At 45.4% G+C, this 20,446-nt stretch overlaps 1 protein-coding gene across 2 annotated transcripts in view; it reads right to left on the bottom strand.

The window, feature by feature from the left end:
• Positions 1–10,262: 10,262 nt before the first annotated feature.
• Positions 10,263–20,446, bottom strand: part of selenoj (selenoprotein J) — a 32,138-nt gene continuing 21,954 nt past the window's right edge. The window contains exons 6-7 of one of the 2 annotated variants that reach the window (XM_060826935.1): positions 11,410–11,538; positions 10,263–11,051 (exon numbers count right to left, since the gene is read on the bottom strand). In XM_060826935.1, the coding sequence (XP_060682918.1) occupies positions 10,927–11,051; positions 11,410–11,538 (254 nt within the window). In that variant the 3' untranslated portion in view covers positions 10,263–10,926. Of the gene's footprint in view, positions 11,052–11,409; positions 11,539–20,274; positions 20,357–20,446 lie in introns of those variants that run through there. The other variant, XM_060826937.1, reaches the window with a different exon arrangement.

Here is a 20,446-nt window from a genome sequence, read left to right as displayed (position 1 = left end):
GATTTATGAACATCTGGGTAGGAATAACGTGATCAGGGATAGCCAGCATGGTTTTGTGAAGGGCAGGTCGTGCCTCACAAACCTTATTGAGTTCTTTGAGAAGGTGACTAAGGAAGTGGACGAGGGTAAAGCAGTAGATGTTGTGTATATGGATTTTAGTAAGGCGTTCGATAAGGTTCCCCATGGTAGGCTAATGCTAAAACTTCGGAGGTATGGCATTGAGGATACATTAGAGGTTTGGATTAGGAATTGGCTGGCTGGAAGGAGACAGAGGGTAGTAGTTGATGGATTATGTTCATCTTGGAGCGCAGTTACTAGCGGTGTACCACAAGGATCTGTTTTGGGACCATTGCTTTTTGTTATCTTTATAAATGATCTAGAGGAAGGACTTGAAAGCTGGGTAAGCAAGTTTGCGGATGACACAAAAGTCGGTGGAGTTGTGGATAGTGAGGAAGGAAGTGGTAGGTTACAGCGGGATATAGATAAGTTGCAGAGCTGGGCGGAAATGTGGCAAATGGAATTCAATGTAGCTAAGTGCGAAGTCGTTCACTTTGGTAGGAATAACAAGATGATGGATTACTGGGCTAATGGTAGGCTACTTGGTAGTGTGGATGAGCAGAGGGATCTTGGTGTCCATGTACACAGATCTCTGAAAGTTGCCACCCAGGTAAATAGTGCTGTGAGGAAGGCATATGGTGTACTGGGCTTTATTGGCAGAGGAATTGAGTTCCGGAGTCCTGAGGTCATGTTGCAGTTGTATAAGACTCTGGTGCGGCCTCATCTGGAGTATTGTGTGCAGTTTTGGTCGCCATACTATAGGAAGGATGTGGAAACTTTAGAACGAGTGCAGAGGAGGTTTACCAGGATGTTGCCTGGAATGGTAGGAAAATCTTATGAGGAAAGGCTGAGGCACTTGGGGCTGTTCTCATTGGAGAAGAGAAGGTTTAGGGGAGATCTGATAGAAGTGTATAAGATGATTAGGGGTTTAGATAGGGTAGATACTAAGAATCTTTTACCGCTAATGGAGTCAGGTGTTACTAGGGGACATAGCTTTAAATTAAGGGGTGGTAGGTATAGGACAGATGTTAGGGGTAGATTCTTCACACAGCGGGTTGAGAGTTCATGGAATGCCCTGCCCGTATCAGTGGTGAACTCTCCTTCTTTATGGTCATTTAAGCGGGCATTGGATAGGCATTTGGAAGTTATTGGGCTAGTATAGGTTAGGTAGGATTCGGTCGGCACAACATCGAGGGCCGAAGGGCCTGTACTGCGCTGTATCCTTCTATGTTCTATGTTCTATAACCCTTTCCAAAAACTTTCCTACAACAGAAGTAAGGCTCACTGGTCTATAATTACCTGGGTCATCGCTGCTGCCCTTCTTGAACAAGGGCACATCATTTGCAATCCTCCAGTCCTCTGGTACTAAACCTGTAGGAGAAAGTGAGGACTGCAGATGCTGGAATACCAGAGTTGAAAAATGTCATGCTGGAAAAACACAGCCGGCCAGGCAGCATCCGAGGAACAGGAGAATCGACGCTTCTTCAGGAAACCTGTAGACAATGACGACTCAAATATCAAACCCAAAGGCTCTGCTATCTCCTTCCCAGCTTCCCAGAGAATCCTCGGGTAAATCCCATCCAGCCCAGGGAACTTGTCTACTTTCACTCCTTCTAGAATTGATAACACCTGTGCGTAATAAACCTCTATCCTTTCTAGTCTAATATCTTGTACCTCATTCTTCTCCTCTACAATATTTTCCTTTTCCTGAGTGGACACCAATGAGAAATGTTTGTTGAGCACCTCTCTGATCTCTACACACAACTTCCCACTTCTGTCTTTGACTGGCCCTATTCCTCCCCAAACCATCCTTTCATTCCTCTCATACCTATAGAAAGCTTTAAGGTTCTCCTTTGTTCTATTTGCTAAAGACTGCTTGTGTCCTCTCTTTGCTCTTCTTAACTCTCTCTTTAAATCCTTCCGAGCTGATCTGTAGCTCTCCATCGCCTCATCTGTACCATCTTGCCTCATCAACACATAAGCCTCCTTCTTCTGCTTAACAAGAGTAGCAATCCCTGTAGTAAACCACGGTTCCCTCACCTTATCACTTCCTCCCTGCCTGACAGGGACATACCTATCAAGGACACGCAATATCTGTTCCTTAAACCAGCCCCACATTTCCATTGTCTGCATCCCCTGCATTTTGCTACCCCATTCTATAGACAATAGGTGCAGGAGTAGGCCATTCTGCCCTTCGAGCCAGCGCCACCATTCATTATGATCATGGTTGATCATCCTCAATCAGTATCCTGTTCCTGCCTTATCCCCATAACCCTTGAGTCCACTATCCTCAAGAGCTCGATCCAACTCTTTCTTGAAAGTATCCAGAGACTGGGCCTCCACAGCCTTCTGGGGCAGAGCATTCCATACACCCACCACTCTCTGGGTGAAGAAGTTTCTCCTCAACTCTGTTCTAAGTGGCCTACCCCTTATTTTTAAACTGTGTCCTCTGGTTCGGGACTCACCCATCAGCGGAAACATGCTTCCTGCCTCCAGAGTGTCCAATCCTTTAATAATCTTATACGTCTCAATCAGATCCCCTCTCAGCCTTCTAAACTCAAGGGTATACAAGCCCAGTCACTCCAATCTTTCAGCGTTAAGATGGTCCCGCCATTCTGGGAATTGACCTCGTGAACCTACGCTGCACTCCCTCAATAGCCAGAATGTCTTTCCTCAAATTTGGAGACCCAAAACTGCACCCAATACTCCAGGTGTGGTCTCACCAGGGCCCCTGTACAGCTGCAGAAGAATCTCTTTGCTTCTATACTCAATTCCTCTTGTTATGAAGGCCAGCATGCTATTAGCCTTCTTCACTACCTGCCTATGCATCCTAATTCCTGCCTAATTGCATTATATTTGTCCTTGCCCCATCGATAATTCTTGCCCTGTGGCATGTACCTATTCCTTTCCATGGCTAAACTAAACGTAACTGAATTATGGTCACTCTCTCCAAAGTGCTCACCCACAACTAAATCAAACACCTGGCCTGGTTCATTACCAAGCACCAGATCCAGTGAGGCCTCCCTCTTGTCGGCCCTTCGACATACTGTGTCAGGAAACCCTCCTGTACACATTGGACAAAAACTGATCCATCCGATGTATTAGAGTTATAGCATTTCCAGTCAATGTTAGGGAAGTTAAAGTCCCCTATAATGATCACCCTGTTCCTTTCACTCCACCCAGAATAATTTTGCTAACCTCTCTTCCACTTCCCCGGAACTCTGTGTAGTCCTATAAAAAACTCCAAGCAGTGTGACCTCTCCTCCTGTTTCTAACCTCAGCCCACACTACCTCAGCAAACGAGTCCTCGTCAAAAGTTCTTTCAGCCACCTTTCTACTCTCCTTGACTGACAAGGCCATGCTTCCCCCTCTTTTACCACCTTGCCTGTTCTTAACAAAAGATCTAAACTCTGGAACCTGCGACATCCATCCTCACCCTACTCGATGCATGTCTCTGAAATGGCCACAACATCCAAGTCCCAGGTACCTAACCATGCTGCGAGCTCACCTACCTTATTCTGGATACTCCTGGTGTTGGAGTAGACACACTTTCAACTAGCTTACTGTCTGCCAGGGTCCTGTGACCCTGAAATCCTGTCTCTGTCCTTCCTACTCTCCTCCTCCTTTGCACTACAACTACACCGCAGGTTCCCATCCCCCTCCTGAGCTAGCACTGGCAAATTTCCCATCCAGGATATTAGTCCCCCTCTGGTTCAAGTGAAGACCGTCCTGTTTGTACAAATCCCACCTTCCCCAGAATGAGCCCCAATTACCAAAGTACCTGAAACCCTCCCCCCTGCACTATCCCTGCAGCCACGTGTTCAGCTGATATCTCTCCCTATTCCTTGCCTCACTATCACGTGCCACGGGTAACAAACCAGAGATAACAACTGTTTGTTCTAGCTCTCAGCTTCCACCCTAGCTCCCTGAAATCCTGCCTTACATCCCTATCCCTCTTTCTTCCTATATCGTTGATACCTACATGGACAACGACTTGAGGCTGGTCACCCTATCCCATCGGACCCCAAAGGTACGATCACAAAGACTCACATATACATTCACAAAGACACACACACACACTCACAAACTCTCACATTCACAGACACACAATCATAAAGATTCACTCACTCACAAAGACTCACTCACATATTCACACACTCATAAAGACTCAGACACACACACTCACACACGCACATACTCACAAAGACTCACTCACTCATACACACAAAGATACATACACTCACAAAGTCACACAAACACAAAAATGCACTCACTCACATATTCACACACTTACCAAGACTCCCTCATACATACACACACTCACAAAGACTCACTCATATATTCACATTCACAAAGATTCACTCACACATACACACTCACAAAGACTCACACACACACACAAAAGCTCACATATACACACACTCACAAAGACTCACACTCACAAAGACTCATTCACTCACATATTCACGCACTCACAAAGACTCACACACACTCACAAAGACTCTCACACACATACACACTCAAAGACTCACTCACTTGCACACACAAAAACTCACACTCACAAAGATTCACACATATACTCACCAAGACTCACTCAGACTCTCACATACACACACTCACTCACATACACACACTCACAAAGACTCACTCACATACACACACTCACAAAGACTCACTCACATACACACACTTACAGACTCTCAAAAACTTACTTGCATATTTATGTACTCACAAAGACTCACTCACACATACTCGCACACACAAAGACTCACTCACTCACAAAGACTCTCACATACACAAACACACAAAGACTCACTCACTCACTTACAAAGACTCACTCACTTACACACACAATAACAAAGACACACTCACATACACACACACTCACAAAGACTCACACACTTACACACTTACAAAGACTCACTCACATACATACACATGATCACAAAGACTCACTCACATACACACTCACACTCACTCACTCACACATCCGCTCACAAAGACTCACACACACAAAAACTCACTCACTCACAAAGACTCACTCACTCATAAAGACTCACTCACACACTCACAAAGACTCACTCACTCACTTACACACACAAAAACTCACTCACTCGCTTATTCACACACTCAGAAAAACTCTCACATGTACACACACAAAGGCCCACTCACACACACACGCTCACACTCACTCACTTACACACTCACAAAGACTCACTCACTCACACACATCCAAAAACTCACTCACGCACATATACACACACACACTCACAAAGACTCTCACACTCACAAAGACTCACTCACTCACAAATAAGAAAGGGATGATCGCCTTATTGGGATTGTATTATAGAGCCCCTAATAGTCAAGAGGGAAATTGAGAAACAAACTTGTAAGGAGATCTCAGCTATCTTTAAGAATAAAAGGGTGATTATGGTAGGGGATTTTAACTTTCCAAACACAGACTGGGACTGCCATAGTGTTAAAGGTTTAGATGGAGAGGAATTTGTTAAGTGTGTACAAGACAATTTTCTGATTCAGTATGTGGATGTACCTACTAGAGAAGGTGCAAAACTAGACCTACTTTTGGGAAATAAGGCAGGGCAGGTGACTGAGGTGTCAGTGGGGGAGCACTTTGGGGCCAGTGACCATAATTCTATTAGATTTAAAATAGTGATGGAAAAGGACAGACCAGATCTAAAAGTTGAAGTGCTAAATTGGAGAAAGGCCAATTTTGACAGTATTAGGCAAGAACTTTCAAAAGCTGATTGGAGGCAGATGTTTGCAGGTAAAGGGACGGCTGGAAAATGGGAAACCTTCAGAAATGAGATAACAAGAATCCAGAGAAAGTATATTCCTGTCAGGGTGAAAGGGAAGGCTGGTAGGTATAGGGAATGCTGGATGACTAAAGAAATTGAGGGTTTGGTTAAGAAAAAGAAGGAAGCATATGTCAGGTATAGACAGGATAGATCGAGTGAATCCTTAGAAGAGTATAAAGGAAGTAGGAGTATACTTAAGAGGGAAATCAGGAGGGCAAAAAGGGGACATGAGATAGTTTTGGCAAATAGGGTTAAGGAGAATCCAAAGAGTTTTTACAAATACATTAAGGACAAAAGGGTAACTAGGGAGAGAATAGGGCCCCTCAAAGATCAGCAAGGCAGCCTTTGTGTGGAGCTACAGAAAATGGGGGAGATACTAAATGAGTATTTCGCATCAGTATTTACTGTGGAAAAGGATATGGAAGATATAGACTGTAGGGAAATCGATGGTGACATCTTGCAAAATGTCCAGATTACAGAGGAGGAAGTGCTGGATGTCTTGCAATGGGTAAAGGTGGATAATTCCCCAGGACCTGATCAGGTGTACCTGAAAACTCTGTGGGAAGCTAGAGAAGTGATTGCTGGGCCTCTTGCTGAGATATTTGTATCATCAATAGTCACAGGTGAGGTGCCGGAAGACTGGAGGTTGTCAAACGTGGTGCCACTGTTTAAGAAGAGCAGTAAGGACAAGCCAGGGAACTATAGACCAGTGAGCCTGACCTCGGTGGTGGGCAAGTTGTTGGAGGGACTCCTGAGGGATAGGATGTACATGTATTTGGAAAGGCAAGGACTGATTAGAGATAGTCAACATGGCTTTGTGCGTGGGAAATCATGTCTCACAAACTTGATTGAGTTTTTTGAAGAAGTAATAAAGAGGATTAACGAAGGCAGAGCGGTAGATGTGATCTATATGGACCTCAGTAAGGCGTTTGACAAGGTTCCCCATGGGAGACTGATTAGCAATGTTAGATTTTATGGAATACAGGGAGAACTAGCCATTTGGATACAGAACTGGCTCAAAGGTAGAAGACAGAGGGTGGTGGTGGAGGGTCGTTTTTCTGACTGGAGGCCTGTGACCAGTGGAGTGCCACAAGGATCGGTGTTGGGCCCTCTATGTTTTGTCATTTACATAAATGATTTGGATGCGAGTGTAAGAGGTACCGTTGGTAAGTTTGCAGATGAGGTGTTGTGGACAGCGAAGAGGGTTACCTCAGATTACAACAGGATGTGGACCAGATGGGCCAATGGGCTGAGAAATGGCAGATGGAGTTTAATTCAGATAAATGCGAGGTGATGCATTTTGGGAAAGCAAATCTTAGCAGGACTTGTACACTTAATGGTAAGGTCCCAGGGAGTGTTGCTGAACAAAAAGACCTTGGAGTGTAGGTTCATAGCTCCTTGAAAGTGGAGTTGCAGGTAGATAGGATCATGAAGAAGGTGCTTGATATGCTTTCCTTTATTGGTCAGAGTATTGAGTACAAGAGTTGGGAGGTCATGTTGCGACTATACAGGACATTGGTTAGACCACTGTTGGAACATTGTGTGTAATTCTGGTTTCCTTCCTATCGGAAAGATGTTGTGAAACTTGAAAAGGTTCGGAAAAGATTTACAAGGATGTTGCCAGGGTTGGAGGATTTGAGCTACAGGGAGAGGCTGAACAGGCCAGGACTGTTTTACCTGGAGTGTTGGAGGCTGAGGGGTGACCTTATAGAGATTTACAAAATTATGAGGGGCATGGATAGGGTAAATAGACAAATTCTTTTCCTTGGGGTCGGGGAGTCCAGAACTAGAGGGCATAGGTTTAGGGTGAGAGGAGAAAGATATAAAAGAGACCTAAGGGGCAACTTTTTCACACAGAGGGTGGTACGTGTATGGAATGAGTGCCAGAGGAAGTGTTGGAGGCTGGTACAATTGCAACATTTAAGAGGCATTTGGATGGGTATATGAATAGGACGGGTTTGGAGGGATATGGGCCGGGTGCTGGACTAGATTGGGTTAGGATATCTGGTCGGCATGGACAGGTTTGACCGAAGGGTCTGTTTCCATGCTGTACATCTCTATGATTGTATATTCATGCACTCACAAAGACTCACTCACTCACATATTCACACTCACAAAGACACATGTACACACTCACAAAGACTCACACACACTCAAATATTCGTACACTCACAAACTCTCTCTCACACACTCAGTCTCACTCACACATATTCATGCACTCACAAAGACTCATTCACATACACACACGAAGACACACTCACAAAGACTCACTCACTCACATATTCATGCACTCACAAGGACTCATACACACTCACTCACAAAGACTCACTCACTCATACACACTCCCAAAGACTCACTCACTCTCACAAAGACTCACTCACACTCACAAAGACTTTCACTCACACGTACACACACTCACAAAGGCTCACTCACTCATATGCACGCAAAGACTCACACACACAGACTCACGTATACACACTCACATATTCGTACACTCACAGACTCTCTCACACACACACACTCACACACATATTCACACACTCACATTCACTCACATACACACACGAAGACTTACACTCACAAATACTCACTCACTCACACATACATACACACACACTCACAAAGACTCACTCACATATTCATGCACTCACAAGGACTCATACATACACACACGTACACACTCATGTACACACACTCACAAAAGGCTCACACACACACTCACAAAGACTCACACATACACACACTCAAAGACTCACACACACACTCACAAAGATTCTCTCTCTCACACAAAAACACACTCAAAGACTCTCACACACACTCACAAAGACACATACATACGCACTCACAAAGACTCACTCACTCATACACACTCGCAAAGACTCACACACACGACTCACTCACTCATACACACTCGCAAAGACTCACACTCACAGCATCTCGCACACACACACAAGACTCACTCACTCATACACACTCAAAGACTCACACACAGACTCACAAAGACACTCACACACACTCACAAAGATTCACTCACTCACACGTACACACACTCACAAAGACTCATTTACTTACGCACGCTCACAAAGACTCTAACACACACAAAAACTCACACTCACAAAGACTCTCTCACACATATACACACTCACAAAGACTCATACATATACACTCTCAAAGACTCACTCATTCATACACTTGCAAAGACTCACACACACGACTCACTCACTCATACACATTCACAAAGACTCACACACACACAGACTCACAAAGACTCACACACACACACTCACAAAGACTCTCTCTCTCTTTCACACACACAGACTCACTCACTCACATATTCAGACACCCCAGACTCACTCTCACATGTACACACTCACAAAGACAGTCTCACACATGCATACACACACTCAATAACTCACTCACACACACATGCACACACTCACAAAGACTCACACATCCACACACACAAAGACTCACTCAAACACGCAAACTCAATCACACATTCACACACTCACAAAAACTCACATACACACACTCACAAAGACTCACTCTCCTATGTACACACACAAAGACTCACTCTCATGTACATACTCAAAAGACACACTCTCATGTACACTCACAAAGTCTCACTCTCACATGCACACACACTCACTCACAAAGATACTCACACACACAAACTCACTCACTCACAAAGACTCACTCACTCACTCACACGTACACACGCTCACCAATTGCCAAGATGGCAGCACAGAGTAGGCAGCATCCAGGCCCCTGTGCCCTGGACCTGTCCACGCTGCCTGCTTTTCATTTATTTTCTTTGCTTTTTGTCTCCTAAAACATAGAACACTACAGCTCAGTACAGGCCCTTCGGCCCTCGATGTTGTGCCAGCCTTTTATCCTACTCTAAGAGCAGACTAACTTACATACCCTTCATCGTACTGTCTTCCATGTGCCTATCCAAGAGTCACTTAAATGTCCCTAATGTACCTCACTGTACTACCACTGCTGGCAGTGTATTCCAAGCATTCACCACTCTCTGAGTAAAGAACCTACATGTGACATCTCCCCTATTACCTTAAAATTATGCCCCTTGTGTTAGACATTTCCACTATGGGTAAAGTCTCTGGCTATCCTCTACTTTTTCTTTTCTCGTTTTCTTGCGGAAGGCAATAGGAAGGTGCTTCATTGGTGTCCAAAGTGTGACGGTGGATGGTGAGCCTGGAGTGGGACTCTAACGAACAATGGTAAAGAGGTGGCTGGCTGAGAACAGGAAACCGGTGTTGACTGCTGCATCGGCGGAGGTGATGGGAATGACTCCCTGAGAGCCCTGGTCTCTCAGCAGCCTCCCAGGGAGTACAGCTCCGATAGCAGCAAAAACCTCAGACACAGAGCTTTCATCAAATATATCAGTTTATTTCTCAAAACGAAGAGAGATGAGGGCTGTGAGGAGAGAATGTGGGGGGTGTGGGGTGTGAGAGTGTAGGGAGGGTAGAGGAAGGGAGAGAATGTGGGAGGAGGGGAGAGAGATTATGAGGGGTAGTGTCTGAGGGGGGAGGGAGTATGGTAGAGAACAGAGTGTGGGGAGACTGGTGGTGGGAAGAGTGTTGGGGGGGGAAGAGATTATGAGCGGAGTAAGTATGTGAGGGCAGTGAGTGTTGTGGAGAATATGGGAGTGTGAGACAGTGTGGAGGGAAAAGAGAATGTATGGGGAGAGAGAGTGGGGAGAGAGAGAGTGTGTGGGGGGAGGGAGAGTGGGCAAGAGAGAGAGAGGGAGAGAGAGAGAGAAAGTGTGGCGGGAGAGACAGAGATTGGAGGGAGGAGGGAGACAGTGTTGGGGGAAAGAGTGAGTGTGTGGGAGTCGAGGGAGAGAGTATGGGCAGAGAATGAGTGGGTGGAGAGAGTGAGGGCGGAAAGTGTGGGTTGGAGTGGGGTGGGTGCTTGGGGAGAGAGAGGAAGGCAGAGAGAACGTGAGCAGTGACTACAATAACCTGACCAAGGTGGGTTAAGGGTGTTTCCTGGGTTTGTAAATTATTCTCTGGAACTGACTGGGCTTCCTTCACCCAGACACTCGGAGAGCAACCAGATCCTGGGAGAGTTTCTCAATTAAGTCACCATGCCACGTCTTCTTAATCCAGTCATCAGGGATCCCCCGAGAACCAACTGCTGCACCAATACAGGCTCCTGGTACACATTAAAACAGAGCACAATTACTATATACACACTGCCCACACTGTAATATACCCACTGCCCACACTGTAAAATATCCCTGCCCACTATAATATACCCACTGCCCATTCTTTAATATACCTACTACCCACCGTAATACACCCACAGCCCACCCTGTAATATACTCACTATCCATGGAAATATACCCAGTCCTGCCCTGTAATATACCCACTGCCCATTGTGATATGCACACTGCCCACTCTGTAATGTACCCACTGCACACTGTGAGATAACTTGATGCCTCCCTTTTCCACAGCCTAACTTGCTGTCCTGTCCATCTGCTCTCCGTCCTACGGGGCCGTGCCTTACTCACCTACAAAACTGAGGCGACTGCAGTTACATCCTCCAGCTGTCATGGTTCGTCTCATGGTGTCTGAGTAATCGGACAGGTTTGGGCTCACCAGCAGACAGTGCAGGGAATTTAGCAAATTCCCTGGTAATGCTGCAGGGAACAGGGTGAATAAAACAGAAATCATCAATGGGTTAATCGAGAGACCCAGGGCAATAGGACACAGAGGCAAATATCACAGACACACAGATCTGGGGCAGAGCTGCAAAGTGTTCTATTCACAAAAACAATCCGATGAAGAATAACTTCGGGTATCTAAGTGACGGATTGCAAGTATACGGCTCCTAACTAAGCTACCTTTGTTTCAGTAAACGTCTCCTGTTGTGTATTTGTGAAACTGCAATTAATGCGGAATACATGCTGTGATGTAAATTCTCTAATTTATGTTTATATATTAAATATTATTTATTATAAGCCTGGTTTTTGAATTAGTAAAATGTGAATAATCAGTGTGACCGAGGTTATTAATTAAGTAATGCAAGTAATTCTGTAAATGTGGTGATTTTGTTTGAAACAGTTTCTGAGATCTAGATGTCGAATGAATAGATTTTTGTGCATCTCTAACAGTTTTTGTTTGCCTTCAGTTATTTTGGGACCCAGTCGGGTAAACACTGAGGCCTTAAAGTCTATTGGAGATTTCTGGCATTTTTTTTAAGTTTAAGGGAACACCCATAGCTTTGACAGATTGTTTTTTTCATTTTACTTCCAGTGTTGTGTGCTCGTGTTTCTGATTTTGCCTAAATTGGAGAACTGAGGGAGGTTCCCAATTGGAATGGCTGTGTGTCAGAACAATTCTGCCCAGAGATAATGTTTTGATTGATTTGGTGTTTCATCTGGGACCAAAGAAGAGTTAGACTGGACTTGAAACATAAATTCTCTTTCTCTCCCCGCGGATGCTATCAGACCTGCTGAGTTTCTCCAGCATTCTCTGTCTTTGTAATAACAGAAAATCCCCAGTAGTTCGCTCTTCTCCCTCACATTTCTTTTGTAAGTTTTTCCCTCTGCAAATCTCCCATTGGACGGAAAAGAGGGAAAACAATCTTCAGACGCAGGTGGGGGAGGGGGGGGGGGGGGTGAAGGAGTGAATCCACCATCTCATATCATCAGTTGAAAGTGAACCAAAAGGAATCACCTCCTTGATGTTGGTGATCAGACTGCTGTCGACAAATTGCTTTTACAACTCACTCTCACTCTCAATATGTGGATTATCTTGTCTGCTTGCACGTACAAATTTTAAGAAAGGGCTCATTTTTAAATTAGAGCTGCTGACACTAACACATAATTAATCACACATGTTGCTGCGGGAGGGTCAGAGATTGGGGAGTGGGTGAGAGAGAGAGAGAGAGAGAGAGAAAGAGAGAAAGCATTAAGACCCGAGAAGGTAGGGATGGGAAAGGGAGGAGATTGGGTTCCGTGAGAGAACCACAGGCAACATTGTGGGTTGGTGGAGAACTTGGAAGAGTGTAAAAGGGAGACAGAGGGCCTGTCCAGGCTCATGGGCTCTCCTTCCCTTCCCTCCTCACTCCAGGACTCTGTCCCCATCCTGATCAGAAGAGGTTTACCAGGATGCTTCGGGTGTGGAAGGTTAGAGTTATAAAGAAAAGCTGGATAGGTTGGGACTTAGGAGGTTGTGAGGTGCCCCAATAGAAGTTTGTAAATAATGAAGGGTATAGATAGAGTTAATGGGAGGTGACCTTTACCTAGGATGGGGGATTTCAAGTCTGGGGAGCACATTTTTGACGTGAGAGGACAGAGACTTTAAAAAAGACATGATGGGCAATTTATTTACAAAGAGTTCACGTGTAGAATGAACTTACTGAGGAAGTGGTGGATTCAGGTACAGTTGGATTAGGTTAGATTCCTTATAGTATGGAAACAGGTCATTCTGCCCAACAAGTCCACACTGATCCTTCAAAGAGTAACCCCCAGACCCATTCCCCTACCCTATATTTACCCCTGACTAGTACACCTATCACTGTGGGCAATTTAACATGGCCAATTCACCTTAACCTGTACATCTTTGGATTGTGTGAGGAAACCAGAGCACCCGGAGGAAATCCAAGCAGACGCGGGGAGAATGTGCAAACTCCACACAGTCACCCAAAGTGGGAATTGAACCTGGGGCCCTTGCGCTGTGAGGCAGCAGTGCTAACCACTGAGCCACCGTGCAGCCCATGACAGAACCACAAAGTTACAATGTTTAAAAGATATTTGGAGGGATGTAGGCCAGCAGCAGGCAGGTAGGACTGGTTTAGTTTGAGATTATGTTTGACATGCACTGGTTAGGCCGAAGGATCTGTTTCTGTGCTGTATGATTAAGACTCCCCTCACTGCAGTCCAGTTCAAAATAACACGTTTCCCTGCACACGCTCAGTCATGCACTTATGCATGATATCACACATAAGTTTAAGTTTCACTTGAATGCTTAGAACTATGCATTCCCTAATGAGTGCACACCCTTCCTGGATCCTCATGCTCTCCCCCTCACCCACTACCCCCACCCCACCCTCCCCCAGAGAACTCTGACTCTCCCCCACAGAGAGCTCATGCATTAGTGTCAGCAAATGCAGCCCTAACTTACACATCATTGTCGATGTCAGCAAACAGTACCTTAATTTATAGACTGACAATTTAAATTGCCTACCTTTTGGCCATTGGTTAAGGGAAGCTCAGGGAGGTGGTGTCAGAGTGTCAGTGCTACTGGGTTACTGGTTCTGGGGAGAAAGTGAGGTCGGCAGATGCTGGAGATCAGAGTCAAGAACATGGTGCTGGAAAAGCACGGCAGGTCAGGCAGCATCCAAGGAGCAGGAAAATCGATGTTTTGAGCATCAGCTCTTCATCAGGAATGTATGGGGAGGCCAAAGGGGCTGATGGATAAATGGCAGGGGGCTAGGGGGAAGGTAGCTGGAATTACAATAGGTGGATGGGGGGGGGGGGGGGGGGGGGGGGAGTGATGGTGATAGGTCAGGGTGGAGGGTGGAGTGGATAGGTGGAAAGGAAGATGGACAGGTAAGACAGGTCAAGAGGGTGGTGCTGAGCTGGCAGGTTGGATCTGGGATAAGGTGGGGGGAGGGGAAATGAGGAAACTGGTGAAATCGGCATTGATCCCGTGCGGTTGGAGGATCCCGAGGTGGAAGATGAGACGTTATTCCTCCAGGGGTCGGGCGGTGAGGGAGCGGTGATAGAGGAGGCCCAGGATTTGCATGTACTTGGCGGAGTGGGAAGGGGCAGTTAAAGTGTTCAGCCACAGGGCGGTGGGGTTGTTTAGTGCATGTGTCCCAGAGGTATTCTCTGAAATGTTCCGGAAGTTGGCATCCTGTCTCTCTGATGTAGAGGAGGCCACATCGGGAGCAACAGACACAGTAGATGATGTGTGGAAGTGCAGGAAAATCTCTGTCAGATGTGGAAGGATCCTTTGGGGCCTGGGACAGAAGTGAGGGGTGAGGTTTTACACTTCTTATGGGAAGGTGCTGGGAGTGGAGGGCATGGACATAACAAGGGGGTTGTGGAGGGAATGGCTTCTGAGGAACTCACATAGGGTAGGGGAGGTAAACAGATCTCTGGTGGTGGGGTTGTTTGCAGATGGCGGAAATGGTGGTGGACAACACATTGTGTCCAGAGATTGGTAGGGTGGAAGGGAAGGACCGGGGGGGGGGTTCTGTCCCTGTTACGTTGGGAGGGGTGGGGGTCAAGTGCAGAGGTGCGGGAAGTGGAGGAGATGCGCTGGAGGGCATCGTCGACCACATGGTAGGGGAAATTGTGATTGTTGAAGAATGAGGCAATCTGAGATGTTCTGGAGTGGAATTGATCCTTCTGGGAGCAGATGCAGCAGAGGTGGAGGAATTGGGAATAAGGGATAGCATTTTTACAGGAGGCAGGGTGGGAGGAGGTGTAGTTCAGGTGCCCGTGGGAGTCAGTGGGTTTGGAGTAGATGTCTGGGTTGAGTCATTCGCCACAACTGGAGACAGAGAGGTCCAGGAAGTGGAGGGAGGTGTCCGAGATGATCCAGGTGAACTTGAGGTCAGGGTGCAAGGTGTCAGTGAAGTTGATGAACTGTTCAACCTTCTCGTGGGAGCATGAGGTGGTGCCAATACAGTCTTCGATGTAGCAGAGGAAGACGTGAGGGATAGTACTGGTGTAGCTGCGGAAGATGGACTGTTCCACATACCCGACAAAGAGGCACACCCATGCAGGTGCCCATGGGTAACCCTCTGGTCTTGAGAAAGTGGGAGGATTTGAAGGAGAAATTGTTGAAGGTGAGGACCAGTTCAGCCAATCGAATGAATGTGTCAGAGGAAGGGTACTGGTTGGGTCAGCGGGAGAGGAAGAAACTATTGGAGAAACTCAGCAGATCTGTCAGCATCTGTGGAGAGAGAAACAGAGTTAACATTTTGGTTCCGGTATGATTCTTCTTCAGAACTGAACAGGTTTGGAAAATGGTTTGCTTTATACTTTTGATGGAGTAGTTAGCTGTAAGAATAATAGAGTGGTTATGGAAGGGGATTTTAACTTTCCACACACAGACCGTGACTGCCATACTGTGAAGGGTTTTGATGGAGAAAGATTTGTTAACTGTACACCAAGACAATTTTCTGATTCAGTTTGTGGATGTACCTACGAGATAAGGTGCAAAACATGACCTACTCTTGGGAAATAAGGCAGGGCAGGTGACTGAGGTGTCAGTGGGAGAGGGATTTGGGGCCAGTGACCATTATCGTATTAGTTTTAAAATAGTGATGGAAAAGGATAGACCGAATCTATGTTCTATGTACATGGATACCGAGATCTCTCTGCTCATCTACACTCCCAAGAATCTTACCATTAGCCCAGTACTTTGCATTCCTATTGCTCCTTCCAAAACAGGGAAGTGGGAAATCAGGAGGGCAAAAAGGGAACATGTGACAGCTTTGACAAATGGAGTTAAGGAGAATCCAAAGGGATTTTATAATTATGTTAAGGACAAAAGGGTAATTAGGGAGAGAATTGGGCCCCTCAAAGATCAGCAAGACTAACTATGTGTGGAACTGCAGGACATAGGGGATATACTAATGAATATTTTACATCAGTGCTTACTGAGGAGAATTTTATGGATGATATAGAACATGGAGAAAAAGATAGCAACATCTTGAAAAATGTCCATATTACAGAGGAGGAAGTGCTGGATATCTGAAAACACAAAAATTGATAAATCCCTGGGACCTGATCAGGTGTACCCGAGAACTCTGTGGGAAGCTAGGGAAGTGATTGCTGGGCCTCTTGTTGAGATATTTGTATGATCGATGGTCACAGGTGAGGTGCCGGAAGACTGGAGGTTGGCTAACGTGGTGCCACTGTTTAAGAAGGGTGGTAAGGACAAGCCAGGGAACGATAGACCAGTGAGCCTGACCTCAGTGGTGGGTAAGTTGTTGGAGGGAATCCTGAGGGACAGGATGTACATGTATTTGGAAAGGCAAGGACTGATTAGGGATAGTCAACATGGCTTTGATTGTGGGAAATCACGTCTCACTGAACTGATTGAGTTTTTTGAAGAAGTAACAAAGAGGATTGATGAGTGCAGAGCTGTAGATGTGATCTATATGGACTTCAGTAAGGCGTTCAACAAAGTTCCTCATGGTAGACTGGTCAGCAAGATTAGATCACATGGAATACAGGGAGAACTAGCCATTTGGATACAGATTGACTCTAAGGTAGAAGACAGAGGGTGGTGGTGGTGGAAGGTTGGTTTTCAGACTGGAGGCCTGTGACCAGTGATATGCCACAAAGACTGGTGCTGAGTCCACTACTTTTCGACATTTAGAACATAGAACACTTGGATGTGAATGTAGTAGGTATAGTTAGTAAGTTTGCAGATGCCACCAAAATTGGAGGTGAGGTAGACAGCGAAGAAGTTACTTCAGACTACAACGGGATCTTGATCAGATGGGCCAAAGGGCTGAGGAGTAGCAGATGGAGTTTAATTTAGATAAATGAGAGGTGCTGCATTTTGGAAAGGCAAATCAGGGCAGGACTTATACACTAGGAGAAAATGAGTCCTGCAGATGCTGGAGATCAGAGTTGAAAGTGTGGTGCTGGAAAAGCACAGCAGGTCAGGCAGCATCCAAGGTGTAGGAGAATTGGCATTTTGGGCATAAGCCCTTCATCAAGAAGCCTTATACACTTATAAGTCAGGAGAACATATACACTTAATGGTAAGGTCCTGGGGAGTGTTGCTGAACAGAGAGAACTTGGAGTGCAGGTTCATTGTTTCTTGAAAGTGTAGTTGCATGTGGATAGGATAGTGAAGAAGGCGTTTGGTATGCTTTCATTTATTGGTCAGAGTATTGAGTATAAGAGTTGGGAGGTCATGTTGTGGCTGTATAGGGCAGTAGTTTGGCCATTTTTGGAATACTGTGTACAATTCAGGTTTCCCTCCTATCAGAAAGTTGTTATGGAACTTGAAAGGGTTCAGAAAAAGATTTACAACGGTGTTGCCAGGATTGGAGGATTTGAACTATAGGGACAGACTGAATAGGCTGGGGCTGTTGTCCCTGGAGTGTTGGAGGCTGAAGGGTGATCTTATAGAGGTTTGTAAAATCTTGAGGGGCGTAGATAGGGTAAATGGACAAGGTTTTTTTCCAGTGCGGGGGAAGTGCAAAACAAGACAGCATAGGTTTCGGGTTAGAGGGGAAAGATTTAAAAGGGGCCTGAGGTGCAGCTTTTTCTTACAGAGGGTGGTGCATGTGTGGAAAGAGCTGCTGGAGGAAGTGGTGGAGGCTGGTACAATTACAACATTTAAAAGACATCTGGATGGGTATATGAATCGGCAGAGTTTAGAGGGATATGGGCCAAGTGCTGGCAAATGGGACTGGATTAATTTAGGATCTCTGGTCGGCATGGATGAGTTGGACTGAAGGGTCTGTGTCTCTGCTGTAAAGCTCTCTGACTCTGAATAGAGCAGACGCAAGGCAGATAGACTGTGATGAGATGCCGAAAGCAAATGGGTTGCTAATCATGGGTATAAATTAAGTCGTGGATGAGTGAAAGTGGGTCCTATATGGAGAGCAAAGGAAACATTGCACAAACAAAACAAGGGAGGTGCACCTGTAAAAACGGAGGACAAACATCATGATTTCATCCTGACACATTTGCCCTGGAGCTACTGCAATGGTCCAACAAATAATGTATTTCTAAGTGCTTTGCTATTTCATCCTTTATTATAGACTCCAACATTTTCCCAATATCAGATATTATGCTAACTGGCCGATAGTCACCTCACTTTTTGTGCCCTTTTTAGATAAATGTGTTACAATGGCAGTTTTCCAATCCTCTGAGACTTTTCCCCAGTCTAAGGATTGTCTGAGTGGCAGGAAGCAGGAGGTGATTGAAATAACTGCACAGAGGCAGGAATCCTGTCACCAAGTCACCCTTCATTTACATGTGCACAGTACATGGGCTCTGACCAGCTCGCTCAGAGCCAGTCCCCAGAGTGAGGAGGCTTTCTGAATTTCCTGTTTATATCTGTCAGCCAAGGCTCCCAATTGGTCCAAGTTAACTGCCCCAGTCAAGGATCTCATTGTCAGTAAGATCCACCTAGCCCTCATTCCAATTGCTGCAGTGATGGGTGAGAGGCATTTTCTAACTGGAAGTCTGTGTCCACTGGGGTTCCGCAAGGGTCAGCATTGGGGTCCTTGCTGTTTATGGTTTATATAAATGATTTAAAGACTTCAACGTAGGTGGCTTTCTTAGTAAGCTCACACACAACATAAAAATTAGGGTAGTAAACAGTGAAAAGGTTAGCCTTAGGTTATAGGGTACAGACTGGTCAGATAGGCTGATCAGTGGCCAATGGAAATCAATTTGGATCAGTGTGAGATGATACACTTGGGCAGGACCAACAAAGCAAGGGAATACATGATGGACAGTAGGGCCCTGGGAAGCACCGAAGATCAGAAGGACCTTGGTGTGTATGTACACCTGTCCCTTAAGGTATCAGAGCAGGTGGATAAAGTAGTTGAGAAGGCATATGGGATACTGGCCTTTATTTATGCGACACAAGTTTAAGAGCAGGATGTGATGCTGGAGCTGTATAAAATGGTGGTCAGGCTACAGCTAGAGTATTGTGTGCAGTTCTGGAATCCACATTAAAAGAGGAATGTGATAGCCCTGGGGAGGATGCAGAGGAGATTCACCAGGATGTTGCCTGGGCTGGAGAGTTTCAGGAATCAAGAGAGAGTGGACAGACTGGGGCTATTTCCCTTGTAGTAGAGGAGACTATGGGGAGCATGACTGATATTTATAAAATAATGAGTTCATAGGGAGAAAGGGAGCAAAGGGTGGATGTGGGAGCAGGATACTGAGCTGGATAATCAGCTACGATCACATTGAAGGGCTGAATGGCCTTTCCTGTTTCAAGTTTCTATATTTCTATATTTAGCCCCATTAGTTTTCCTAATAATTTTTCTCTGGTAATAATTATGGTATATATTTCCTCTCTGTTTACCCCTCAATTATTTAGCAATTCTGGGATGCTTATTAGTGTTTTCTTTTGTGAAGACTAACATTTGCTGTTTATTGAAAAATGTCCTAGTTCCCCATTATTATTTCCTCAGCCTTCTTCTCCAAGGGTCTTTCTCATTCCTTTTAGATCTTTAAAGAAGCTCTTGCTTGCATTGGCCAACCACCCAAATGGCATGAAAGACCAATGTGAGGGTAGATGTTGAAATGCCATCTAGCAGGTCAATTCATCTTTTATTGATCCTCACAGGAATTGTTTTCGGAGCCCTCTGCTTAAAGAACTGTGTGCTGTTATATTCATTACCATTGTTATGAAGTTGAAGGTATGTACTGTACCTTTAAGAGAGAGTGAATGCTGTTCTGAACTGAGAGATTACAAGCTCCTGTGTGTATGACCAGATGACAGTCCCAGAGTGTACTGAAAAATTGAAAATATATAACATTTGGCTATGAAAAGGATACCTGCATTTTGGTTGCTGTTTTAACAACAATTCAAATTTAACCAATC

This window comes from Hemiscyllium ocellatum, chromosome 6, assembly GCF_020745735.1.
Source record: "Hemiscyllium ocellatum isolate sHemOce1 chromosome 6, sHemOce1.pat.X.cur, whole genome shotgun sequence".
NCBI lineage: Eukaryota > Metazoa > Chordata > Chondrichthyes > Orectolobiformes > Hemiscylliidae > Hemiscyllium > Hemiscyllium ocellatum.
This window is presented reverse-complemented; position numbering and strand designations above follow the sequence as displayed.